This window comes from Telopea speciosissima, chromosome 1 (genome assembly GCF_018873765.1).
Source record: "Telopea speciosissima isolate NSW1024214 ecotype Mountain lineage chromosome 1, Tspe_v1, whole genome shotgun sequence".
NCBI classification, from domain to species: Eukaryota; Viridiplantae; Streptophyta; class Magnoliopsida; order Proteales; family Proteaceae; genus Telopea; species Telopea speciosissima.
Window position 1 is genome coordinate 15,411,849 of NC_057916.1, and position 26,801 is coordinate 15,438,649.

Sequence of the window (26,801 nt, forward strand, 5' to 3'; positions counted from 1 at the left end):
TTCTTTCCCCATTACCCACTGTAAATCTTTTTTTCTTTTTTTTTTTTTGAAAAAAAAAAAAAACATCCAACATTGAATTGGTAAAGTCCTAGATATGCTCTTCCAAGGAGGACCAGGAAGAGCAACTTTTTTGCACTAACAAAAAAGGGTAAGCAATAAAGAGAAAATCAAGAGGGTTGAGGTTTCCTTGATGGCTCAAATGTCCACAATGTGGCACCAAATGTCTACCACTAGAGAAAAATTTGTGATAGAGGACCCCACACGAGTTTTTGGTAAAATTTCAATTTTTTTCCAAGAGAAAACGGATTATTTATTTCCCTCTAGTGGCAATTTCATAATTTATTAGACTTATAAGTATGAACCACTCTCTCCATATCATTTGTGGCTGAAATTTTACCAATAAGATGGATACAGGTCCCCTCTCACAAGGACCCAACCATGTCCTGCAAGGTAGGTCGTGAAGCACTACATTTGAAAGCGCTTCCATAATGAGAAAAGTTTGTTGGTCGGTAATGGAAAATGGAACCTCATTGTACAGAAATTACCCATCAATCTGATTAGTTACCAAAAAAAAAAATTACCCACCACTCATTACTTCCCCATAATTACAATGATCCCTCGACCTTAATATTATGTATCATTGTTGTTAGTTTCCTTCGGTTAGCATTTTCCTGTTATTTCACAGTAACAGAAAAATTAAGCATCAAAACTTTACTTTATACATGGTAATGATTTTAATTCAATTTGAATGATACAACATAGATATAGCAGATTAATAGGAGGTAACCTCATCTGCGTCCTCGAGGTTGATTCGAGTTCTTTCCACCGACCCCAGATATCTGCCTTAAGTTGGTTAGGGCATCCTGAGCATGCCTCTTTGCATTGGCATTCCCATACTTGAAGGCTTCCACCAAAGCCCGGACAAGGGCCTGATTGAGAGAGTGTTGCTGGGCGTGACTGTCCACTCTCAAGGCCCTCTCTACCATCCAAATTGTCCTTTCTTGAAGCTCCCCTGGTCGAACCTCTGTGAACAAATTGATCATAGCATCAATGACACCTAGCTGTTCAAGTTCATCAACTGCCCTCTTGAGACAATAGGAATTATCTGATACAAGGGTGGAAAGAGCTTCCACTGCTGCAATCTGAACGTTGGTATCTTCATCTGCCAGAGTATCTAATAGGGGCTTGATACAATTGCCCTTGAGCAAGCAAAACTGACTGTCCTCCTCACAGAGGGCATTGTGAATTGGACACTCTGCAAGGACCTTAGGTCCTCTTCCAATAATGGATGTCAAACATAAACAAAACCCATTGGGAGGTGGAGGTTCCGAATCACTTGCTCCCGCAAGTATCCTTCCAGACTCAGACAAGTACTTCAATCCAAGGGCAGCTCTCTGCTTCATTCTTGGCTGTGAAGGGTAGCCAAGCTGCTCACAGAATATGGTCAAAAGTCTATACTCTCGAACCATATTCAGGATTGCTGGATCATGGCTTCTTGCAAAATGCAGCAGAAGGCCAAGAAACCCTTCCATCATGCTTAATGTGGGCCGAGAGGTCCTCCCGCCAGAGCTATGACGCTGCTCTTTGAGAGCAGTGACTGTCCATCTCACAAGACCAGGTCCCAAGACTGTTTTAACCTCATCATCTGAGAGGGGAAGGTTAGCAAGTACACATGCTGCCTCTGATCTCTCTGCATCATTGCACTGGTGGTCCAAAAGCTTGTCTTTGAGCAACTGAAGCTTGTTGGAACGTTTCAGCTCATTCGCTAGAACTAAGCCCACCCTTTCAGAGAGTATTCTTGTTAGCCTGTAAGCATAAATCCTGTGGCCAACTTCTGGGTGTTCAAGAAATGATATAATAGCCATCATGCCATCACCTGATTTTATATGAGCAGCCACAGACTCTGCAAAAAAAAAGCTCTAGTTAGTAAGTGTACACTAGAGGAGAGTACTAACAAAATGATTCTTCAATAGGGAAAAAAAACTCTGTCCAGGAGTGTAGCCACTGCGCCCAGACACATCATAACACAAAATGACCACCCCATCCCCATGAAAGGCAGATCCCACCCCTGTTGATGCTTCCCTGTGTGCTCCTATAGCGCAGGGGCCACGCTCCCGGACAGAAAACTCTTCCCCTTTTCAATATTACAGAAATGCTTACGTTATGGCTAAAGAATATTATCTCAGTTTTTTCTGCAGTAGCAAGTAGCTATGATAGAATATCGGGAACACAATGCCAATCCAGGAGGTATAAACTGTAAAGTTTTTGTATATGTTGTGGATGCATTGTAAGTAAATGTATCATGCTGCATCTAATTGTTGGGAATAGTCCCACATCGGTTAACCGGGACCTTGGAGTTGGGCCTATACACTTGGGAGGTATTTCCACTTATTAGCAAGCTTTTAAGTAGGAAGCTTTGACACTTATAGTGGTTAAATTATTGCAATCGCATGGCACGCAATGTCCATCTGGGCCTTGAAATTATTCCCACTTCCATAGATATGTGGTTTCCACGGTAAAGTTAGATTCTGGCCGTGCACACCTGCACGGCTCATTTGATGCACATATCCTTCGCATTTTCCTCTTAAAAAATCCCTCAGAATCCCATCTTTTGCTGCTTGCAGCCTCATCCAATTGGAGTTCGTCAACTCCAACATCCACTGCAAGCCTCTCCAATAAGACGAGAGCTGCCAGATATCCCTACAGGCAGTTGTAACCGACCATCATTATAGACAAATCTCTTCTTGGGTAAGGAGCCATCAAATAATCTGAGGCACAATTGGGAGAATCTAGTTCTAGCAAACAGATGACAGTAATGCAGGGTATGTAGTCAAGAACATGGGGCTTCAAAAGAGTCAACCCTACTAAGGTGGGGTAGGTTAGATAATTTTCAAGAGTCAAGGAAAGGGTGTTAAGAACATAGAGAGGGCAACAGGTAAGTAAAGAAAACAGCATCAAGATGGAGAAATGGGCTGATCAAAGATTATCACGTTTCTCTCACATTTGAAAAACTGGTTCAGAGGGATGATCTAGGACCTGTTGCTAAGAGCTCTAGAGATGCAGCTAAGAGGTAAGGATTCAACCCCTCCCCCCTTGTTTAAAAAAAAAAATTAAATAATAGGTTAATATCTTATTTCCTTGACGAACTCGATTCTTAAAAATAAAAACCTATCAATTAGGCTGAAGATTCCTACGCTGCCAATGTGATACTAAATTATTAGAATGCAGGACAATACAAATTAGACCTCATTTGATGAGATTCTTACGGATCCAAGAATCTGATCAAGAATTAAGACAGCTAAATAGTAGTGATAGGGTAAACAATTAAGTTTGTGCTCAAGTATAAAAATATCGTCGACATTTCAAAACCGGAAGGGATTTTACGGCGGAGATTAAAAGTTGTCATATAGTAAAACAATAAAAAAATTCCATTATTATGTTGTCATTAGTCTCATATGTAACAGTGACAGTCTAATCACAATAATTGTAGTCACTGATGGTTAAAACATCCATTAAAACTATTGAGAATGGAAACAACAGAAGAAATGGGGGGAAAAAAAGCATTGAAGAGAATTCCAGTGGATTTTAAAGGTTTTTTTTTTTTTTTTTTTTTTTGGGGAGGGGGGGTGGTTAGTTGGCTGGATTTTAAGTTGAAAGGCTAAAATACGTTGAAAGACTATTCAAGTATAATGAAAAAATATCATGGAGAAAGACTCCAAGTCCAGTACTCTTGGTCCCCCAACCAGACTATTCATATGTCCAGCACTCTTCTTCAGCAAGTTCTGTGAAAAGAAGTAAATAATTAATAAGGAATCAAGAACTATACCTGAAGCTTGAGGAGAGGATGCAATTCCGTTAAGAATCTGGAGAATTGCGACTTGACATTTAGGGGATCCAACAGATAGAAGCCCCAAAAGACTAGAGACAATGGTTTCTGACTGCATTGACTCCCCTTCTTTGTCAGCAGATGCTAATTCCCAGTGCCCAGGTTGTGAGACTACATTTGCTAATGTCATTGCTGCCAATTCTTTCAAATCTGATGGAGCAACTCTGAAAAGAATATCGGTAAGAGCAGGAAATATTGCAGAATCAACGAGGATAGTAGCATTATCATACAAGGTCGACAAATTATACAATGCTTTCAAGCTTGGTTTTCTTTCCTCTGGCTTGGATAGCATCTCAACAAGTATCTTAGTGCCTTGCCTTGCAATTTGTTCTTTACCACTATTTGTCAAAGTCATCCTCCCCACCAATGATGCCATCTCCATTCTGACATCATTGGCACCTACATCAGAGAAAACACAGGTTCAGGTAAAAAAATTTGCAGAGTAATGTAGAGATTGAAAACTGTGTCAGGTTCAGTTTGTCCATTTATTATATTAAGGTGTGCATATATACATGACATTTTCCCTTTTTTTTTATTTTTTATAATTAGATTTCAGGAAGTAGATTTCTGTCCGGGAGTGTGGCCTACGCCCGCACTCCCATGTTTCTATATCTCTCCTCCTCAAAACAAGGGGGCAGAAGTGTCTTTTCATATGAGGAGGAGAGAGATAGACACATGGGAGTGCTGGCGTAGGCCACACTCCCGGACAGAGTTCTTTTTTCCTTAAGATTTCAAATCTATAACAGTTAGAAGGGCTCAATAAGGAACTTGAAGTATGGGTGAAAGAAATTTTCATAGGCTTTCCATTCTAAACAAGTAAACATACAGAGAAATTAAAAGGGAAAGTGAAAGGAAAAGGTGGAACTCTCATACAGCTCCCCTGTCCATTATATTAAGGTATGCATATAAACATGATAATTTTTATTTTTTCTACTTTAAATTTTAAATATATAATAGTTAGAAGAGCTCAATAAAGAATGCAAAGTATGGCTAGAACAAATATTCATAGCCTTACCATTCTAAACAGGCAAACAAACAGATACTTCCAAAGCAAGCATCACTGAGTTCATTCTTCACAGTTCAAGATTTCAGTTGAATTACCAAAATTTCGACGGTTTTATCTCGGTTTCAACCCCGATCATATTGAAACTATTAGCAACTTGACAGTTTTACAAGGTATGGTTGTGATGTGGGATCCCTCTGTGGCCCCCTCTACCCATGAATCTTTGGGTGTTGTTGGCTGTAGAGTGCATGGCAGCCCCCCTCCTACTCTTAGATATTTAAAACTACCATGTGTAGGAATAGAGTCATATCCATTGTTCCATGGCAATCAACCTGTCAGACAGCTGCCTCTATTTTGTAGACATTTGTTGCATCATCTCAAGTATTTGATTGAAAGGATCATGGGTTTGATCCGTAGTCCTTGTACTGCTCTCTGCCATAGCTCTGATACCAAATTGATGCAGAATCAATCTCAAACCAGGGGAAGAACCAGTGGGAGATTAATTGCAACAGGATCGGTGATATAGAGACGAACAAAAACAACGATAGAATTCTTTTTCCTCCTTTTTTCCCCCTCTTAAATTCAAAATTGTGGGGTGCAGTATGGTAGCCCTCTCTTTTATCAATGCTTGCAATACAGCAATCAAAATCTCCTTCCTTGCATGGAGAACAGAATCCTTACAACAATAGTCAATAGTAACCAAATACATGGAAACTAATCCTAGAATGAGATTTAATTTCTAAAGACATTACAAAATAGAAACAACTACTACTACTAGTTGTTGGGGGTACACAATCTGAGAGAGGTGTGAGGACGAGCGGTTGTAACCCTATTTTCCATTGATAGTGAAACAGATCTCATCTCACTGTGAATATAGGCAATCTTGCCGAACCACGTAAATCCTTGTGTTCATTGTGTGATTGTTGTTTCTACTCCACTTTCAGTCCTATTTTTGCTCCCGCACCTTCTTTTTGTTCACATAGTCATTAGATTATGTTGCAATATGGGTTCAAGGGTAGTTTTGTCCTAGGCATATTTCTGTTTTTGTACCTATTCTGGAATGTTCTCCAGCTCATTATAAATTAAGAGGGGCTGTGACCATATCGTCACAAGCCATTATTCCTATTCTCAACATGGTATAAGAGCTAGGATCCACATCAGGATCCTAACCCTAATGCCCACCACCATGAAACCCTAGAACACCTTCTCTCCCTCTTCCTTTCTCATTTTTTGCACCATCAGCCACCACCAGACCTTCGGCTGTCACCCTCTCACTCTCTTGGTCTCGCCTCCACTGTTGCCAAGCACCACCACCACCATCGCCGCCTCCCCTTTATCTTGGTCGCGATTCCACCGCACGGCTCCACCTCCTTTTCTTCACCCTTGGTGGTGAGTTATCTCCCACCAAGGGTTTTTATCCCTGCCATGTTTTAAATCCATCTTCCATTGGGATTTGTTGATTTATTTTTGTGGGATCTCTTGCACAGTATTGATTTTCTGTTGAGTTCTTCCCTGACTAGCAACTATGGCCAACTCTGAGATCTCCACCGCATCTACTGGACACAAAGGAGCTAATCAATGTGACTTCCTTCTGTTCCCTGCCAGCTCTATTAAATTGAATGTGAGCAATTAATTGATGTGGTCGCGGTCTTGCTTCCTTGCCATTAGTTCTTGTGGTCTTTCCGACTACATTACAAGGACATCTGTTAAGCCTATTGATGCATCTCTTCTTCAAGCTCCCCGTAAAGAAAGGCATTCTTCACATCAAGTTGTTGGAGGTCCCATCCTTGGTTGATAGCACAGGAGATAATTACCCTGACAGTGTTCATCTTAGCAACTGGGGCGAATGTAACCTGATAGTCGATCCCATGAGTCTTGTTAAAACCACTAGCAACCAGCCTTGCCTTGTATCTTTCTACCGTTCCATCAGCCTTCTGTTTAACTGTGAAACCCCACTTGTAGCCTATGGGTTTCTTTCCTGGAGGAAGAGTCACCAAGTCCCAAATGTCATTTTTTCCCAAGGCACTCATTTCTTCATTTATTGCTTCTTTCCATCTTGAGTTCATTAGTGCTTCCTGCCAGGTATTAGGGATGGAAACAGAGGACAAGGAAGAAACAAACGCATAGAAAGATGGAGAAAGAGAGTTATATGAAACAACATTAGAAATGGGATGTTGAGTACAATTTCTACGTGGCTTATGGATGGCAATGGGTAGGTAAGTCAAGACTAGGATCGAAAGGAGACTTACCAGCATAGTTCAAAATCTCGTTTTGTTTCGGTCGAAATTTCGAATATTTCGGTCGAGTTGAAATGAAATGCAACATCAAATTGAAAAAAAATGCAATATTTTAAAAAGTTCAGAAATTTCGGCCATCTCGTTTCAGAAATTTCGAAAACCTCGGTCATCTCGTTTAGAAAATTTTGGAAACCTCGATCATTTTGGCATTTTACACCCGCAAATGGCCAAGCAAAACTCATAGAAAAAATACCATATTTCGACGAAATTTCTATATCACGGAAATTTCGGTTAGACCGAAACACCGAAATGGAACGAGATTTTAAACCTTGCTTACCAAAAGGATAAGAGTACTAGAAGGACTTGAGACTGGTAATGCCAATTGGTTAGGAGCACTGGAGCAGTAGTGGTGGTATTGTCAACTTGCTTTCTTTTATGCCACATTCCTCTAGTAAAGGTCTTCAAAGTAGGCTCACCAGGCTCCCCCTGTACTAGAGGTTGTTCCTGCTCCCCGTGGATTAAAGGCTGATCCTGTTCTTGTCGTGTTATACCATCTTCAAGCTTAATAGACTGATCTTCTATCATAGGCACATCAGCCTCCAATGGGGCAATTAAAGGCATCTCTTTACTTGCAAACTTCCCATGAAAAGGTGCATGACATGGAAAATAAGCCTATGTTTCCATCCCTAATACCTGGCAGAAAGCACTAATGAACTAGAGGTTGTTCCTGCTCCCCGTGGATTAAAGGCTGATCCTGTTCCTGTCGTGTTATACCATCTTCAAGCTTAATAGACTGATCTTCTATCGTAGGCACATCAGCCTCCAATGGGGCAATTAAAGGCATCTCTTGACTTGCAAATTCCCTCTGAAGAGGTGCATGACATGGAAAATAAGCCTATGTTTCCATCCCTAATACCTGGCAGGAAGCACTAATGAACTAGAGGTTGTTCCTGCTCCCCGTGGATTAAAGGCTGATCCTGTTCTTGTCCTGTTATACCATCTTTAAGCTTAATAGATTGATCCTCTATTGCAGGCACATCAGCCTCCAATGGGGCAATTAAAGGCATCGCTTCATTGGCAAACTCCCTCTGAAAAGGTGCATGACATGGAAAATAAGCCTATGTTTCCATCCCTAATACCTGGCAGGAAGCACTAATGAACTCAAGGTGGAAAGAATGAAGAAATGAGTGCCTGGGAAAAAATGACTCTAGGGACTTGGTGAGTCTTCCTCTAGGAAAGAAACCCGTAGGCTGCAAGTGGGTTTTCGTAGTTAAATAGAAGGCTGATGGAACAATAAAAAGATACAAGGCAAGGCTGGTTGCTAGAGGTTTTCCTAGACTCATGGGATCAACTATCAGGAAACATTCGCCCCAGTTGCTAAGTTGAGCACTGTCAAGGTAATTATCTCCTGTGCTGTCAACCAAGGATGGGACCTCCAACAACTTGATGTGAAGAATGCCCTTCTTCACAGGGAGCTTGAAGAAGAGGTGTATATGGATATTCCTCCTAGCTTCGCTGCCCCAGAAACTCAAGGCAAAGTGTGTCGTTTGAAGAGAGCTTTATATGGTCTAAAACAATCCCCAAGAGCTTGGTTTGGACGTTTCCATAAAGCCATGGTGTCCATCAACTACAAACAAAGCAATGCTGATCACACGTTGTTCATCAAGAAGACTGCCCAGCATATCACAGTTTTGATTGTTTATGTAGATGACATAGTAATTCCTGGGAGTGATGCTGATGAAATAAGCAAATTGAAGACCTACTTGGAGACAAAGTTTGAAATTAAGGACCTAGGAAAGCTAAGATATTTTCTTGGGATCGAGGTTACCCATTCTGCTCAAGGTATCTTCCTTTCTCAATGGAAGTATACACTTGACCTTTTGTCGGACACATGGATGTCGGGGTGTAAGTCTGTTGAAACTCGATTAGAGTCTAACACACATCTAAAGAATAAGGATAGAGAGCTAGTGGATAAGGGTGGCTACCAAAGGTTGGTGGGACGCCTGATATATCTTTCCCACACACGGCCAGATATAGCCTTTGCAGTGAGTGTTGTTAGCCAGTTTATGCATGATGCGTACTCAACCCATCTAGAGGCAACATATAGAATTTTGAGGTATTTGAAGTCTTCTCCAGGAAAAAGTGTCATTTTTTCTCCTCAAAATCACTTGCGAGTTGAGGCTTTTACCGATGCTGACTGGGCAAAATGTCTAGATGACAGGAGATCCACCTCAGGTTAATGCACCTTTGTTGGAAGTAACTTGGTTACTTGGCGGAGCAAGAAGCAGGCTATAGTGGCTCAATCCAGTGTAAAAGTAGAGTTTCGGGCTATGGCCCATGGTATATGTGAACTCCTTTTTGGCTTCAGGATTTATGTGTTCATGTTGACCTGCTGATGCGCCTCTATTGCGACAGCAAATCAGCAATCGCACATAATCCAGTTCAACACAATCGAACCAAGCATGTCGAGATTGATCGTCACTTCATCAAGGAGAGGCTGGAACAAGGAGTTGTTTGTGTCCCTTTTGTTCAATCTAGTAAGCAATTAGTTGATATTATCACTAAGGGAATTAGTAGTAAAAGTCTTAGTTCAATAGTTAACAAGTTGGGCATGTTTGATATTTATGCACCAACTTGGGGGGGACTTGTAATATGGGTTCACTGGTAGTTTTGTCATAGGGATATTTCTGTCTTTGTACCTATTCTGGAATGCTCTCCAGCTCATTATAAATATTGAGGGGCTGTGACCATATCGTCACAAGCCATTATTCCTATTCTCAACCTATTAGCATCCTCATTCCTATACATAGTTGTTGCTCTAAGGTCATCTCACTGGATTAACAGCACAGAAGAGGATTGAAGCGTGCACCAATGTCTCATTGATGGCTCACCATAGGACAAGCAATATAATCACTAGAACTTGTGTTTGGATATGTGTTTTGACACCGGCAAATAATTTTTCCAGGCAGCAGAAAACGTTCAATCATTCAATGTTAGACTTTTCCTCTTTCTGGTTTTTAGGGCTTTCCTCTTTTCATTTGTTTTTTTAATTTTTCTGCGCCGGGGGGGGGGGGGGGAAGCTGGACAGTATGTTTTAGCATTTGAGTTACAACATTGAGCCCAACATTCTTAAAAGTTAAAATTTACTTAGGATTGTGCATGAAATATGAACTTACATGTGCATACATATTTCCTAACAGATAAATATACAAAAACTAGCACAAAACATACCATGACATAGTCGAGTAAGTAAAGGCTGAAATCTTCCTGCTGCTGCTAAATGCTGAACATTTTCCTCCACCCTTTCCATCCTCTTTAAGATCTCCTCTGTCAGATTAGATATTGCAGGATATTCCAGATTTCCAGCCATGCTCGAGAGAAGAACCAATGCTCCTTTCTCCGATGCCATTTTTGCACAATAAGCTTCATCACTGGAGAACTCAAGTAATAACTTCACAGCATTCTCTCTCTCTTTCTCCGAGCTCCCAATAAGACTATGTATAGCCAACCTAGTGGCACCTTCTTCAAGCATTTTTTCCTAAAAATGATGCATCGAATTTTTATCAGAACTTCTACAATAAAAAACAGTAATCTTACTATAATTATAAAGACGAAAAATAATTAAATAATTTCAGGAGGGATTAAATTTGATTATGAAGTTAATTGCTGACTAAACCAATAGAAACTATATCCCTTGCAATAAAATTGTGCAATAGAACTCCATGAAACACCCAAATATCATGTATTATAAGCACATAAGCTTAGGGAATGTTATCTTCAGCGGTTCTAGTACCAACCAGTTTATGGATACAGGAACAGAAACAGTCTATAAATCTTGTCTCAACTATGGGCAACTACGATCATGAATAAGATAATGGAGCAGTAAGGTTTTCTCAAGATATATTTTTACATGTTAAGTTACTTTACTAGTTGAAGATGAAGAATAAAAATCCCTCACTATAATAAGTTTTGATTGACAAGGTTAGAGAGGAGAATCTATGCAAAGTTAGAACTAAGAAGGTACGGTTTAGAATCAAAATGTTTTAACTACATTCAACGAGTTTAAATCACAAACACTAATATTCTTCCTCACACTATAATACCAAGATAAAGTTTTGATTGACAAGACTAGGGAGGGGGATATATGCAAAGTTAGAACTAAGAAGGTACGGTTTAGAATCAAAATGTTTTAACTACATTCAACAAGTTTAACTCATAAACACTAATATTCTTCCTCACACTAATATTCTTCAACAATTTTTTTTTAACACTAATATTCTTCCTCACTGCAATCCAACTCATCTATTGGCCCTCTTCTTTTCCTTTTACTTTGTTCAGTTCGCACTATTTTTCACCTTATAAACAGGGAATTAGCTGGCCTCAATGAACTACAAATCATCTCAATCAACCCTCCCTCATTTTCTGACTTAATAGAGCAACTCATACAGAAAGAAGAGTATTGCTGGGGTTAGTATTCTAAATCCTATTAGTGCCTTTGTTACTTCTTTGTCCTCTGTTTCCCTTCCTAAAAGCTGGCAGGAGGCTCTTCAAGATCAAAAGTGGAGAGCAGCTATGACGGAGAAAATGCATTCTCTTGAGAAAAATGGCACCTAGGACTTGGTAGTTCTCCCTTCCCAGAAAAAAACAGTCAGTTGCAAGTGGGTGTTTGCTGTCAAACAGAATTCAGATGGTATTGTGGATAGATACAAAGCCAGATTGGTTGTCAGGGGATTTACCCAAACCTATGGTCTTGACTATCAAGAAACCTTTGCTCTTGTTGCAAAGATGAACACAATGCGTGTTATTTTGTCAAGTGCAATCAATCTTGGTTGGGAGTTGCAACAGTTAGATGTGAAGAATGCTTTTCTCCATAGGGAGCTGGAGGAAGAAGTATATCTAGATATCCCTCTTGGTTTTGCCACTCAGGAGACTCATGGGAAGGTGTTCAAGCTAAAATGTGCCTTGTATGGATTAAAACAATCTCCCAGGGCTTGGTTCGGCAGATTTCACAGTGCTATGGTTAAGTTCGGCTACACCCAGAGCAGTGATGATCACACCCTTTTTATCAAGAAATCTGGAACCAAGATTGCTATTCTTATTGTCTATGTGGATGATATTGTTGTCACAGGCAGCGACACTGAAGAAACTGCTCGTCTAAAATTACATCTTGGGAAGGAGTATGAAATTAAAGATCTTGGCTCATTACGATATTTTCTTGGAATTGAGGTTGCCTATTCTACCAAAGGAGTATTTCTCTCTCATTGAAAATACACCTTAGAGTTGTTATCTGACACTGGCATGTTAGGGTGTAAGCCGTCCGATACCCCTCTTGAAGCAAATCCCTGTCTCTCTAGTAAAACAGGTGACCCTGTGGACAAAGGGAAACATCAGAGATTGGTTGGGAAGCTGATTTACCTTTCCCATACTTGGCCAGACATCGCATTTGTAGTCAATATGGTTAGTCAATACATGCATAACCCATATACTTCTCATTGGGATGTTGTGGTATGTATCCTACGGTATTTGAAGCCTGCCCCAGGAAAAGGAATTTTATTCTCTCCACATGATCATCTGCGAGTGGAGGCTTTTACTGACTTTGATTGGGCTAGTTCTCCTGATGATCGCTGGTCCACTTCTGGTTATTGCACCCTTATTGGAGGTAATTTAGTCACATGGCAAAGCAAGAAACAAACTGATGTTGCTCGTTCTAGTGCTGAAGCTGAGTTTCATGCAATGTCCCATGGAATTTGTGAATTGATGTGGCTCCAGGGACTGTTGAAAGACTTGGCTTTTCCTACTTCATTACCTATGCTGTTGTACTATGACAACAAGTCAGCTATTAGCATTGTCCATAACCCGGTTCAGCATGACCGCACCAAATATGTGGAGATTGATTGTCATTTCATTAAAGAAAAGCTGGAACAAGGGCTGAATTTGCATTCCCTTTGTAAGTCTGGTGACCAGTTGGTTGATATCTTCACAAAGGGGTTAAGTAGAAAGGTTTTGTCCTCTTGTATGCAAGTTGGGCATGTGTGATATCTATGCTCCAACTAGAGGGGGAGTGTTGTAATATGCGGTAAAAGGGTAGAATTGTTCTTAGGGTTTTATGTTGTGTTGCCCAAGGGGCTTTACTGTCTTTGTACTCTCATTCTTATTATTATAAATAAAGGAGGGCTGTGTCTCATAGACACAAGTCAAAATTCCCAAAGTCTTCACATAGTTCCCTGCGGCACCAGCTAATCTGGTTTTCTGAAAATCAGCTTCCATGGTGATTTACATCACATCCAACCAGTAGAATGAGTCCAGTCATTGGTATGTTCTTTTCCTAGTTCTTAGTAACCTTCGGCTATAGTCTCTCGCTCATGGTGGTTGGATCTTCCTGAGGTATAAAGTTTCTAATTCTGAACCTTTACTTTCTGTTTTTGAACTACAAGTTTACCTCATGATTTAGCCATTAATAGTGGCAGGAATTTTGAAGTGTTAATCCCTCTTAGGTACCCTAGCCTCTACTAGAAGGGTTTCCCCATCTGAGTTAGCAAGTAGCTATTTTGATATACCATCTGATGCAGGGCATTTTTGGCCCAAGACCAAGCACAGTCTTGGGTTAAGCTGCCCAAGACTAGGCCAGCGACTGTCTTTACTTGTGGGGCCCTCGTAGGCTAGCCCAAGAAGCCACTAGAATATTTTAATGTGTCTTTTAGTATTCCTAAGTCTTTATTTATTTTTAGCACTTGCCTTTTCCAATTCCTAGGCTTAGTTATTGAGTTCTTTTGAGTTTCTAGGTGCATTAAAGAGTCTCTTCAGTTTTCTATGATAGTCAAAGAGTCTATGGCTACGTAATTAATGTTTTCTTGTTTTTAGTTTCTAGGCCGTTAGTACTTCAAGAGTTACTTTTTCTATAAATACTACCTTTGTAGCCAACGAATGTAACATTGAAATTGAACTGAACATTGAAAACTGAAGCCTTTGGCTAAAATAGTGCATTGAGCACCTTTTGCCTCTCATTTTATTAGGTGAGTTATCTCTCTCTCCCATATTTTCTTCATCTTATCTTCTTTACTTTCAACCTATCATCTTCTTCTTCTCTTCTTGAATTTGACCCTTCATCTTCCACCTGACCCATCATCTTTCCTCGTCCCTCCGGCACCCCATTTGCTTCCCCTATTCTCCATCCTCTTTTAACCCTCAATAATCAGATTTAAATCAAATGCTCATTGTAGGACAGATCCTGGTGTGCTAGTCCTCCCAGCCTGCACCACCATCTTATTTTCTAGTTTTTGAGTCCTCTGTTCTGCCTAAAGCAGTGTTTTGGCTTGCTGTTTGCTCACTGTGGTTGAGTATTTAGTGACTGTACTTTGTATCAGATCCTAGGCTTCGTAAGTGTTAACAGCCATATTTCATTAGGAAGTTGTTAGGACTGTTATTTATTTCTGTTGCTGGGAATAGGTGTTATAAACTTTGTTTGTCAGTATCTGTGATCTTATTGTGGGTTAGGTTATTAGTTGGTTGGTAGTGCTTAGTCCTACATTAGGAACCTAATATATAAATAAGAATGTTGAAGCTTGATCTCATAAACACACTACACTTAGTTCTTAATTGTTAATAATCAATTTCCAGTGATGATATATTACCAAAATCCATGGTAAACTTCTATCTGTACAAGCTGCCCTGGTGGGTTGCTAGAAGCCTGATTGCAGGAATTTAGCAGTGAAAAAGAAGATATAAAAAGGATATGACCTGAGCTCCACACCGATGCCTTGATCAGCCATCCCATTGACCCACTTAGCATCCCACCAGGTAGCAACTGCATCCCACTGCCATTCATGATACAAGAAATCGCAAGATCTCGCTAATAACTCGCCATTTCAAAATAGCAAGACGAGATGAAGGTTGAAATGGAAAGTTACAATGTCTCGGCCGAGATCTCGGTGGTTTCGGTCATCTCGGTGAGAAATCTTGGTATACAGACACCTATTTATGCAAACCTTGGTATATAGACACTTATTTATGCCAGAAACCAAGACAAACACTTATTTATGCCTAACATCATTTAAGTAAATGTTTTTTATATTTGTTATTTCATTTACTTAAATTGAAAGGTTGACCAGTACATAACTCCTTCATGAAAATCATATTTGACCGGTACATAACTTCTTAAAATGAAAGGTTGTCCAACACTTATTTATGCCTAACATACACCAAATTAAGTTTGGCCGGTACATAACTCCGTCAATATAAATCAGATTTAAGCAATCTTGGACTAAGCTTTCCTACAAGTAAATAAGTAGGCATGGTTTCCCACTAAGTGAAACTCCTATTTGGACTTTCATTTTTCAAAATCCGATAGTGTCATTGTATTTAAACGGCCCAAAATAGGCTGTATACCAACTTTCATGACCAAACTAAGTCTAAAACCCCTGAAACCAGCCATCGAGTTCAAAAAAAAATTTACCCCAACTCGGTTTTTGGCCAGGGCGAAACCTGTACTGAAACCGAGTTCTTGAACCTTGTTGCCATTAATCTAAGTCTCACAGAGTATTGAACAGTAAAACCATACTTTATTCATAATAAAATCTGTATGCCTTAATGGCTGGTTACAAAAGTATATAGAGTCTCTAAATATGACTCCTAATATGATTAGAGATATCTTAAACTGACTAGTAATCAAATTAGCTACTTAATTGACCAAAAAAAGACTTCAACTCATTAAACTGACTTAAGAACGTCAAGCTGTGTTTGGAGTCCTAAACCAATTAGGACTTGACATAATGAAAGAAAATCAACTCATAACATGATTGGACTCATAGATTCCTTATTCAGCCTGAACTAGGACATAAACATAATCAAAATAGGAAAAGAACCTGAAAACATAACTCGACTTAAAACTCATTAGAGTAGGAATAGGATTTCCAGTGAGACTAGGATTCCTAGAGAAACTAGCAATTCTGAAATTCCTGAAACCACTACTTCTTCTTCTTCTCTTGGCACTGCTGCTAGTGCCCAAATACTGCATCATGCCCTCTTGGAAAGGAGGATGGGGGAGGGGATATTCAAGTTATGCATGCTAAATCTAGAGTGTCTTGAGTAGTAACTTCAAAATGGGTGCCTTATTGTGTCAAATATTTCTACTATTTCTTGTTATAGTTAAAAATGTCATGTCCTTGCCTATTCTGTATAACTTAGGTAGGGGATCCAGAACAAAGAACTTTGAACTTCCAAAAGAACAAAGCAGCATATTCAAATCTTAGAACTTTATTAAACAACTATAAATTAGGCACATTTACGATGAAAGCATGGAGAAATAAGACAGCCACACCTTGCTTTCTTCATCCTTGGCCATGCTATACAAAACCATTAGAGCTTTACTTCTCAAATGCGATCCAATACTCTTGGAACTGTTATTCAGCAATTTAACAATGAGAACAACAATCCCTGCATTCCTTACTCTGTATCTGCTTGATGGATGCTCCTCACATATCAAGCATATGCTATCCAAGATTCGTTCAATGCATTCTGCCGAAGGAAGTGAATCCTCACTAAGATATTGCACAGCAGACTTAATCTGACTATCAATATTCCTGTTAAGCCACTCCTCAATTGCCCCAGCGAGGCTAATGTTTGGCTTCTGTTCCAATGACTTGAGCACCTGTCCAGTAACTGGGCAAGTCGGATCACGACCATCTTCTATGCATCGCTCAAACCAGTACTCAATTGCAGAGCGCTCATAAGTCTGAGAAGATTCCAGCACAACAGGGTCCTTCATAACCTCCTTGGTCAAGGGGCAAATGAAGTTCTTGAAGGGTGTAATGTGTGTGTCCTCTTCAATCTCAAAATCCAAGCTTCGAGCGGCACTTTTAGGTTCAACGGACCAGCTATCAAAAGTTTTCTCAAGTGACATCAAAATCCGCCTCTCCGGAACAGAATTGGAACGGGCGAGGTCCTTCTTCAATATTTTGATTTGCTCTGCCAATTCGGCGTGGTTCTCAGAGTCAGTCCCCAGCGCTCGTGCCAAGTCCATGATTATGGCGCTCTGGACTGCTTTAGTGGTTGGTCTACCTTGGCCCTCTTTCTGTAGAGTACAATAGACCCTCTCTTCATTCTCCGTTACCTAAATCAAATCAAAGCCCCCCCCAAAAAAAACTCAAAGTTCTTGAATCAGAAGAATAAGAAGAAGAAATTCGGGGAATGGAATGAGAAATGAGAACTAAGAACTGAACTTACTCTTAACTGGGGCTGCTTCATATCTCTGGAGAGATCGGCAGTCTTCTTGTGAAGATCCGGATTGCCTTGAAGAGTCGAATCCAGCAAAGCCAGCCATCCTCCTATAGCTACAGAGCACTCCTGCAGAGCTGCACAAAGTGTTCGGCAACTGATCAGAACATAGATTTTGCTTTTGTTCCGATAAACCGACAACGTCTCGTCGGCTTTCTTCAGGTCTCCTGCGATCCCTTTCAGTGCTGTTTGTACGGACGGAGAGCAGTTATCAGGCGACAACCTGAGGAACTGGTTGATCACTAACTGAAGACGCTTGGCGTAACCCGTAAACCGCCGAGCGTTCTCCCAGGAGTACCTTTCGTCAGGGAGACAGATTTCGGAGAGACAATGGTGGATTGATTCTACCGCCGCTGCCGGAATACCGCCGTTGGAAGTCATTTCACGGCGGATGGGAGTGAATGGAGACAAGGCATGTGGGTCAGATGACTCAGATTCCGGCGAACGGAGATGGATTGACTTGTGCTGTTAAGGGAAGGAACCTCTCATGGTGGATGACTAGTTGCAGAGCCAAAGTACCGATTGACGAGTCTGTCTCCCTCTCTCTCTCTCTCTCTCTCTCTCTCGGTTTTATTTATTCATATATTTTTAACCACGTGTGAGCTTTCAAAGATGGAGTGAAGGATCAAGGTCTCATGGACGTCAACCATTAGAGTTGGAATTAGCTTCTTCTTCTTCTTTTTTTTTCTTTTTTTTTTTTTTTTCCCGTCATTATCAGCAGGCTTTCCTGGCTTTCGGGGGATTCAAGTTCAACAGTTCAACCCCTCCATGTGGGACGTCAAGTCGTCGGCAGATTCATAACGGTACGGTCTAGAGATTGGCCCGGCCCAGCCCGTTTCCTTGAGCCCGACACGTTTATCAACCAGGTGGTCCCGGTGTAGGGTCCTAGCCCGTCTAGCACCCAATCGGATCGATCGATTCTGGGCCCGATCTAGCCCAACCAGTTACAATCCGACCTAGCCCAACCCTTAACCTTGTAAACTTTGCTCTAGGCTTGGGCCCTGTATGATTTATTGGCCCAAATCTATTTATGACATTAACTTTCTGTTGGGCTGGGCCAGCACAAGTTGCACTATTTCAGCCTATTTTTAATGAATCGGTCATGTTTCGAACAGTTGGAATATTCAATTTTAATGGGGAAAAACATAAAAGAGGTGGCACGACGGTATACCTCTTTGTAAAATTAAAATATGCAGTTTTAATTGATTGCACTGTTTAAAGCCTGTTTATATTTAAAGAGGTCCATGGCAGAACCGCTTAAGGCCCGATTATATTACCCAATTATAGCCCAACCAAGCCTGGACCGAATACTTGAACGGGCGGTCACGGTGCAAGCTTTGAGTACCGTGAGGCCCGAGTAGACCCGATTGAACCTGACCGAGCCAGACCGATTGACACCCTTACAAGTGATGATGAACTGGTGACTGGGTTAATGCAGGGTACTAGAGCAAGTTGACCTCTGGAATTATTATCTTTATTGTATGATATTACTAATATTATGACTATTTTTCGGTCTGTAATTGCTATTAGGGAGAAAGAACGTCATCTAGTCGCGCCAAACACGTCATCCCTACACCCTAACACAGGGGTGTGCAAAATGACTACCACACCCCTAATCATTTCAGGGGTTCCAGGGGGTGGCGTTCATTTTGCACGCCCTTATCTTATGGTACAAGGGCGGTGTGCGTTGCGCGACTAGGTGACATTCTCTTTTCCTTGTTATTAATAAGGATAAACCATGAATCTCGATAATTCATAGGTTAGTTATATGGGTTAGGCCGTGGAGGAGGAAAGAAACAATAATAATGGATATAAATACTTTTCTTTTTTCTAGTGTGCTTTTGAATTTACCATAAAAAAAAAAGATTTTTGGGAAAATGTTCTTGATGGCATTGGAGCCACAGGATGCGTCTAGCCGGGGAGGGTAAAATGATTTCTTCGCCCCCTGAGTGATTGAAATGACCACTGCACCCCCATGCACTCTTAGGCAGAGCACATCACCTCTGAAAAAATATTGATTTTTATCATTTTTTATCAGGTTCTTTTGATTTTGGTCCATCTAATCTAATCAGTCCCGATCGGTCTTATCGGCCTAATTGGACCAAACAAAATGAATTAATATTTAAATATTTTTAAATCAAAACCAAAACCAAACTAATACAAATTTTGATGGATCCGATTATGGTTTTACATATCAATTTTGCTCAGGCTTTTTGTTTCGGCCTCCAAATTGACACCCTTTTTACCCAAAAAATAAAAAAATAAAAATGTGGACACCCCTGGTGACAAGGTGGAGATACTTCACATTAATATTGTTCTCATATAAAAGAAGTCTTCATTATAGTTTGATTAAAAAAAAAGTAATTTAATGATACGGATAATGAAAGGGAAATATCGTAATAATATTATTTTCAATCATCGAGCATATCTAACTTTTTCAGTTTAACTATAGTTGAAGAATCAGATTTTTATAACTCGACTCGTCTTTCAAAAAATCTGGTGACCCGGTCTAGTCAAATCTAATCAAGATGAAGTCACATTTTTTTTACATGCAATCAAAATACTATGGTTTTATTAGTTATCACATATGAGAGAGAGAGAGAGAGAGAGAGAGAGAGAGAGAGAGAATCAAATTGGGATTAATATTCCTGGTGAGTTATTAGAAAGAATTTATTTTTCAACTATTTTTTTTATTAGTTATTATATTTATTCATTTTTTTATTTTTTGATGAAAATATTTATTCATTTATTTATTTTTTGATGAAAATATTTATTCATTTATTTACTCCACAAGGAAGTTGTGATCTATATATTTTTTTAAAATGACTAGATTCGTCGAGTTTATGGTGACTCGAGTAAACAGACCAAGTCTTATTTGATTTGGATAATTCATGATCAAGTATAGGGTATTTTAGTTATTTGCATTTCACATAGTTAAACCTATTAGTTGTTGGGTCAGATTTAATATGTTGATACTTAGTGGGGTTGCATTAAAATAACGGGATAATTCAGGGGGTGGCACTATAGTTTCCCTAAAAACTTTGAACCGAGTTTCCCTTCACCCATGACAAAAGAGAAATCCCACACCATGGCCAAACATATTGGTAGCGATATGGGTAATTTTGACCTTAAACAATAAATATATAAATTAATGATGACACAAGAATCCAATCACATAATCACATCACTTGTTTCTGTCTGTTGAAGGAAAACTTAATATTTTATCTGTTGTATAAATTTAGGGAAAAAAGATTGCCCATCAACTTTGACCCTCTCAGATAAACTTTAAATGATCCCACCATCCAATATACACTGATGCTTCAACAAGCATTTCTCTCTCCATAAATAAAAGCTGTTCCCAAGCCAATCTACTCCATGTTGAGCTCGCTATCTAGGAATCGACGTATTATTGGCTCAGGAATACCTTTGATCTCAGATATACAATGGAGATGGCCATGACAAATCAAACAGAAACTATAAAATCGTTTAATAAATGGTTTGATTATGATTTTAAAATTAAGATCATTTAATTAAACGATTTAAATTATATTGGATTATTTAATCAAATATACCGTTTAACACTCATAAATGTGTTTTACCAAAAAAAACAAAAATACTATTGCATAAATGTGCCAAAATCAAATAAAAATCGTTTATTGAATCGAACTGTGAAACCGTTAAATGGTTCGGTTCTTCTCCCCCCAAAAAAAAATTGGTTCGATTGTGGCTTTAAAATTAAGACTGTTTACTTAAACGGCTTAAATTGAACCGAACCGTTTAACACCCTTAATGTGCGTATAAGTCATCCGGCCATCTCCAAGTTTTCATTTTGAGTTATTTGCCCAAGATATTTCGTCTCGTTTCTCTCGCCATGGATAGAGTACAGATGCTTCTGTTAGGGCTACCTCTGTTTCTCTTCTGTTCGGACCTCCTAAACCTCTTTACTCTTCCGCCACCCAAGCCATCTAATCAGCACCTCCACCACCACCAACACCAACACCAACACCAACAACATCAGCAGCTACCTGTTGTTCAACAAACCCTTGATTTCCCTACCCAGGTAATTAAGACGAAACCCTAAATTCATCATTATCTTCAAGATAATTGATTTCTATTCATTTCTGCTAATTTTTGTAGCAGAAACCTACGAGTGCTGGAGGCATCGGGTTTGGCAACACCATCAATATCAATTTCTGCTACTCCTGTTCTTACAGGTTCATCATTTTTTTTATTTTCCTTTTCTCTTTTAATTTCTGGCCGTGATGAATCAGTTGGATCGTCGGAGTCTGTGAAATTGTGCAGGGTTAGGTTTAATTTGTCAGTTCTGTTATTGTTCTTGTAGACAACAATATCTTAGATTAAGTCGTTCTGTGGGGTCATGTTTTTCGGTGTTTTTTTTTCCCCATTTACTTTAAATCAATTTAGATGTAGTTCTGGCCTTCTGGGTAAGCTTGCAGTATTGTATCTTCGTGGGTGAAAGATTTGAATGTGGTAGACTTCAAATCTGATGCCTTTGAAAACTGTGTGTTTGGATCAAGCTCACAGAAGTAAGCTATTCTAATCCTAATGCGGAGAGGAAACTCAATTGTTAAGTAACACTGAAGATTGTCGGAAGAGATTGTTTAATGAACAATATAGTTGGGTATTATATCACTTGGTGGCCTTTTCTGCATTTTTTTTTATCAGCAACAACTAGATATTTTCATTGAACAAATAGTTGATAGTTATAATTGCTCATGTATCCATAACCCCCTCCTAACACTACTGAAACTGTATGATCTATATAAAAAGATAAAACTATCCACAAAAAGTCATAGGAATCAAATCATGTCATTCATTTTGCATAGAATCCCAGCTGGAAGCAACCATTCCCATCTACCCCAATATGGCATTCATATAATTTGGAAAAAAATTTCAATTTTATCATTTTTTTTTTCTTTCGGAAGAGTAATATATATATATGAAATTTTGAATAATACTTATTCTATAATGTCTTGTGATCTATCATGGAAAGAAATGGAGATGAGAGTAATATTTAAATCATCTCATTGCCTTTGATAGGGGAACTGCAGCGACAATGAAGAAGATGCTGGAGACATCTTTTCCTGGGATTGATGTTATTCTTGCAAATCACCCCCCAACCCTTCCAAAACGCCTACTTAGCAAAGTTGTGCCAGTTGTTCAAGTAGGAGTTGTTGGGATAGTAGTGGCTGGTGAACAGATTTTCCCTAGGCTGGGTTTTATGACACCACCTCCTTGGTACTTCTCCTTGCGTGCAAATAGATTTGGAACCTTTGCATCCACTTGGCTCCTTGGCAATTTTGTGCAATCCTTCTTGCAGAGTTCTGGGGCTTTTGAAGTTTACAGCAATGGTGAATTGGTATGACCCTTCTCATTTTGTTCTACGCTTTCTAAAATGTTCCGACCAAATAGCCAACAGAATTATGATGGGCTGAGCCAGCCAAATGGCATTGAAGAAGCATACATCTTGGGCTGGTTTTTGAATGTTTGACACCAGCCTGTGCACTGGATGGGGGTAGGGGTAGTTTGATTAGAGGGTGTGTATCACATAAATGTGCTAGATGTGGGACTGGAATATCAGGCTCTAGGCACCATGCTGGGGGTTAGAGATTAAGAGCAATGGAGACATCTTTTCCTGGGATCTAATCATCATTTTTTATAGAGTGCCTTGAATGAACTTTCAATTTCACATCCAAGGTGAATCACAGCAAAGGTGAAACTAATCAAATTCCCCAGTAAAGCCGTCTTGGAAAAATCTTTTCTTCTGTTGGTTGGGGGGGGGGGTGTTCCAATTGAGCTTCTCAAGGGGTTTTACCCAGGAAAAACAGATGGCAGGATAGGAGTATAACAAAACCCACATGCTGTTATTTGGCTGCAAGTTTTGGGCCTTGATTAGCTTGGAGGGTACTGTAACCTAGCGATTAAACACACAGAGAGAGAGAGAGAGAGAGAGAGATGGAAAAATCAATCCAATTGAATAGACAGTTGGACAACCCAGAAAATGTGGATGGCATTGAACGTAAAATCAACTCTCTAATCATTGGCTAACCATCAAAGGGAGGGCCAATAAGTGTGTCTGCTTTCTTCACTTTTGTATCATAAGCCATCCTATTGTCTTCTTTATATGGGGTGATATCCCTGGACGGCTGGACCTGTAACCTGCAGCATTTTGGTTTGTTCCAATAGAGGAGGATGGTAGAAAATCCTCCCATGGGCTGTGATGCTGTCATTTGATGAGACAGTTCTGACTTTTAGAAAAACAAAACTTCATTTACTAGTTTTTCGGTAGTTAATTTTATGAGCATTTCTAAATGCTTCTCAACACCTGGTGCCATAAGTAAAACCAGGTGATTAACAGTAAATGTGGACTTGAAGTGAGTACATGTGTGCTTGGTTTAGGTATCTTGTTGATTCATCAGTCCGACATTCTCTAAATATCATTTTCTCCTCTTGCTGGACATTGTAGGTTTTCTCAAAACTGAAGGAGCAGAGGTTCCCAAGCGAATTTGAGTTGAGGGAGCTCCTCAACCAGAAATTGGGGAATTCAAGAATTATGGATGTTGGAACTGTCTGGTCGCAGTGAACTTGGGGAAATGAAATTGTTGTGATAAGAGGTGGCAAAAGATGTGCGGCATGGCATGTTCAAGAGACAAAAAATCTTAGATTTGTTGGCAAAGTTTTCTATATGAATCAGATTGCCAATTGGGTGTATAAATTTGAAGAACAGGTTGCCTAACGCCTCCAAACTTTATTTTTCCTCATCTTCTCCTGATCTTGTAGTTATGTGCAGTTTTGAGGGTGACAGTAGAGCCATGTGGACATTGGCTAGACATACCGAAATGGTTCCATTGCTATTAAAGCGTACGTATTGAGTTTCAAAAGACAAGTCTCGCTTCCACCAATACCAGTGTGGGGGCCAATGAGAGGTTGTGCAGGGCAGCGTTTATTTTTCCTAAATAAAATAAGGGCAAGAGATTTCTACTTGGTCACATGGTCTCTACATAAGAGATTGGGTCAATGTGTGGGCACGACTGAGTATTTACCAAGGGGGTAGAGGCGTCATCTCATGGTGCCTTGTTAGAGGGCGTAGGAAACACCACCAAGTAGAGATCTTTATCTCATAAAGTAAAATAAAATAAATAGGAGCCAGACTCTTTTTCGTTAAAATGGCATGCGAAAAAATGATCAGTACAGACAAACTAGGAAGGCCTAGAAACAACAAATAAGATCAAAAATTGACTAGCAAACGAGCATACACACAGAAGAAATAAACAAAAAGTAGCACAATCGGAATGCTGGTATTCCTTGAGCATCAATCTTGAGGTTCTCTTCAACAGAACATGGCCATGAACTAATGGAAGTCGAAGCTTCAAACTAAGCAGCTGACTTGGCGAGAAAATCTGCTACCAGGTTAGTCTGCAGAAAGCAACAAGTTATTTTCCCTTCAATGCCCCCAAGGAAGTCATGGAGAGTAGTCCATTTGTTGGCAAACAAATCACGGAACCATCTGCTTCGATACCATGACCACCACCTCAGTTAAGTCACACTTGATCCATAACTTTGAGAGGTGAAGATCTTTAGTCTGTTCCAATCCCAATACCAGCACACAAAACTCTTGCCACAAAATTAGTAGTAACCCCAAGGTAGGATCTAAAAAAGAGACTACCTTAGTGTTGCAGTCTCTAATAAACCCCAGTACCTGCCTTCCAAGGGTTGCCTAGAGAGAAACCATCGATGTTTATCTTAAACCAATCAGGCGGGGGCAGACACCAAAATACTTCCACCAATGTCTTTGGCCTACCTTGGGGGACGAGGACATTCAATTTTTTAGAACACAACAGATCAGCCACTGAAGCTTGGAGCCAAATCTCTGAGTCCCCTCAACACCATGGAGAAAACCTGCCTGGGACTTCTTAATATTCCATTAAACCTTCTTGAGTTTCTTTTAAGATAGCTGAAATATGGAATCAAAATGAAACCTAAGGTCCACGAATCCTTGAGGCCCACAAATCTTGACTTCTGAGACCATCACTTACCAAAATGCAGGACATTATCAAAGTGCACTTGCCTGGTCACCCCAAAACACTCTATGAAAGCTGTCTAGAGGAACTTGGCAAAGTGACAATTAATAAAAATATGATGAATGGACTCTTCCTGATATAAGCACAAATCACTCCTCAAAGTTCGACAAATTCCCTTTCCCTTAACCTTATCATCACATGATAATTTACGGTGTAACAGCTTCCAACCAAAGATAGACTAGCGAGGTTGGAGGTGTGAACCCCAAACAAGCTTGGCCCAACCCACCTTCGGTTTAGATCTTCTTAGAGCTTTCCATGCTGAGTTCATTGAGAAACCACCCAACAAACATAAAGACCAGCTGCATACATCCTCAAAATGCTTTGCGATAATGGGCAGCGCACCCCCTCCCTTCAGGATGCCCTTCATAAACTCAGATGTCTTGGGGAAAAAACCCATTTACCAACGAGGTTCATTCAAATATGAAATCAAATCCTGAGAATTAAGATGAAAATATATTTTAGGTCTTGGGTATGTACATGAATAATAATGAAAATTTTCTCTTAATTAAGCTAAGCTGTCATGAGGCGAGGAGGCGTGTTTTTATTTTATTTCTTTCTTTATAGTTTCCTTATATCTATTTCTTTATATCATTATTCGTTTTTTTTTTTTGGGTAGAAAATAGATTTATTGTGAAATACGGAAACGGCTTCTATGGTCTGGTACAAGGTCACCAGCTACACAGGGATCGGAATTGGGCCAAACTGTCCTTTCCGTAACAAACAGTCCCCTCCTAGCCAGGGAATCCGCTACACCATTCGCGGTCCTTGGAACATAAGAAAAAAACACATAGTCAAGATAAGTAGCCAGATGGTGGATGTCATCGAGGATTGGCTGAATAGACAGGGGGGAAGGAAGAGGCACAGGCTGCAGGAACTGGATCACCTTTTGATTGTCGCTTTCTACCTGTAACTTGTACGTGCCCTCAGAGATTGCTTCCAGAAGACCTTCACGTATTGCAAGCGCCTCCCCTAACATAATATCCTCAAAATAAATGGGATTAGACACAACAATTTTAGCGTTGCCTAAGTGGTCTCGAATAATAAAACCCATCCCACTCCGCTTGCCGTCCGAATGACATTTCTATAGGTGTACTTAGAACTTGATAGATTCTTTTAATAGCCATATGTCTTATATCTAAAATTCCTTTAAGATAAGGGTATAAAAAGATAGGGAAAAAGTTTTTCATTGTCATCACATTTTTAAGTATACAATGTGAAATGACACTAATATTCATCGGAAAAAAAATTGTGTTATACTACAAGAGCAAAAGAAAATAAGGTTACAAATTATTTGACACATC

General features: G+C 39.8%; 2 protein-coding genes across 4 annotated transcripts; one reads left to right on the forward strand and one right to left on the reverse strand.

Moving 5' to 3' along the window:
- Positions 1–690: 690 nt before the first annotated feature.
- LOC122651742 (U-box domain-containing protein 44-like) lies at positions 691–17,946 on the reverse strand. Of its 2 annotated transcripts, none has more exons than XM_043845371.1 (5): positions 17,348–17,946; positions 16,443–17,234; positions 10,358–10,664; positions 3,827–4,285; positions 691–1,903 (listed from the first exon to the last, which is right to left on the reverse strand). In XM_043845371.1, exons 1-5 carry the CDS (start codon positions 17,777–17,779, stop codon positions 789–791), a joined length of 3,105 nt encoding a protein of 1,034 aa, XP_043701306.1. In that variant the 5' UTR covers positions 17,780–17,946; the 3' UTR covers positions 691–788. The 2 variants fall into 2 exon arrangements, with proteins under 2 accessions (XP_043701306.1, XP_043701234.1); XM_043845299.1 differs by having other exon boundaries at positions 3,827–4,288.
- Positions 17,940–24,180, forward strand: LOC122651962 (selT-like protein). 2 transcript variants are annotated; one of them, XM_043845670.1, is made up of 5 exons: positions 17,940–17,956; positions 21,261–21,458; positions 21,539–21,612; positions 22,460–22,778; positions 23,886–24,180. In XM_043845670.1, exons 2-5 carry the CDS (start codon positions 21,270–21,272, stop codon positions 24,000–24,002), a joined length of 699 nt encoding a protein of 232 aa, XP_043701605.1. In that variant the 5' UTR covers positions 17,940–17,956; positions 21,261–21,269; the 3' UTR covers positions 24,003–24,180. The 2 variants fall into 2 exon arrangements, with proteins under 2 accessions (XP_043701605.1, XP_043701530.1); XM_043845595.1 differs by having other exon boundaries at positions 17,950–17,966; positions 21,263–21,458.
- Positions 24,181–26,801: the final 2,621 nt, after the last annotated feature.

Bases quoted from the DNA above. Each gene is read 5' to 3' on its own strand.
- LOC122651742 (XM_043845299.1), bottom strand. From the start codon at position 17,779: ATGACTTCCAACGGCGGTATTCCGGCAGCGGCGGTAGAATCAATCCAC. The intron at 10,665-16,442 runs GTGTGGCTGTCT...CATCATTTTTAG, and splicing joins CCAAGGATGAAGAAAGCAAG to GAAAAAATGCTTGAAGAAGG. The intron at 4,289-10,357 runs GTATGTTTTGTG...TTTTCTCTGATG, and splicing joins ACTTACTCGACTATGTCATG to TAGGTGCCAATGATGTCAGA.
- LOC122651962 (XM_043845670.1), top strand. From the start codon at position 21,270: ATGGATAGAGTACAGATGCTTCTGTTAGGGCTACCTCTGTTTCTCTTC. The intron at 21,613-22,459 runs GTTCATCATTTT...TGCCTTTGATAG, and splicing joins TGCTACTCCTGTTCTTACAG to GGGAACTGCAGCGACAATGA. The intron at 22,779-23,885 runs GTATGACCCTTC...TGGACATTGTAG, and splicing joins TTTACAGCAATGGTGAATTG to GTTTTCTCAAAACTGAAGGA.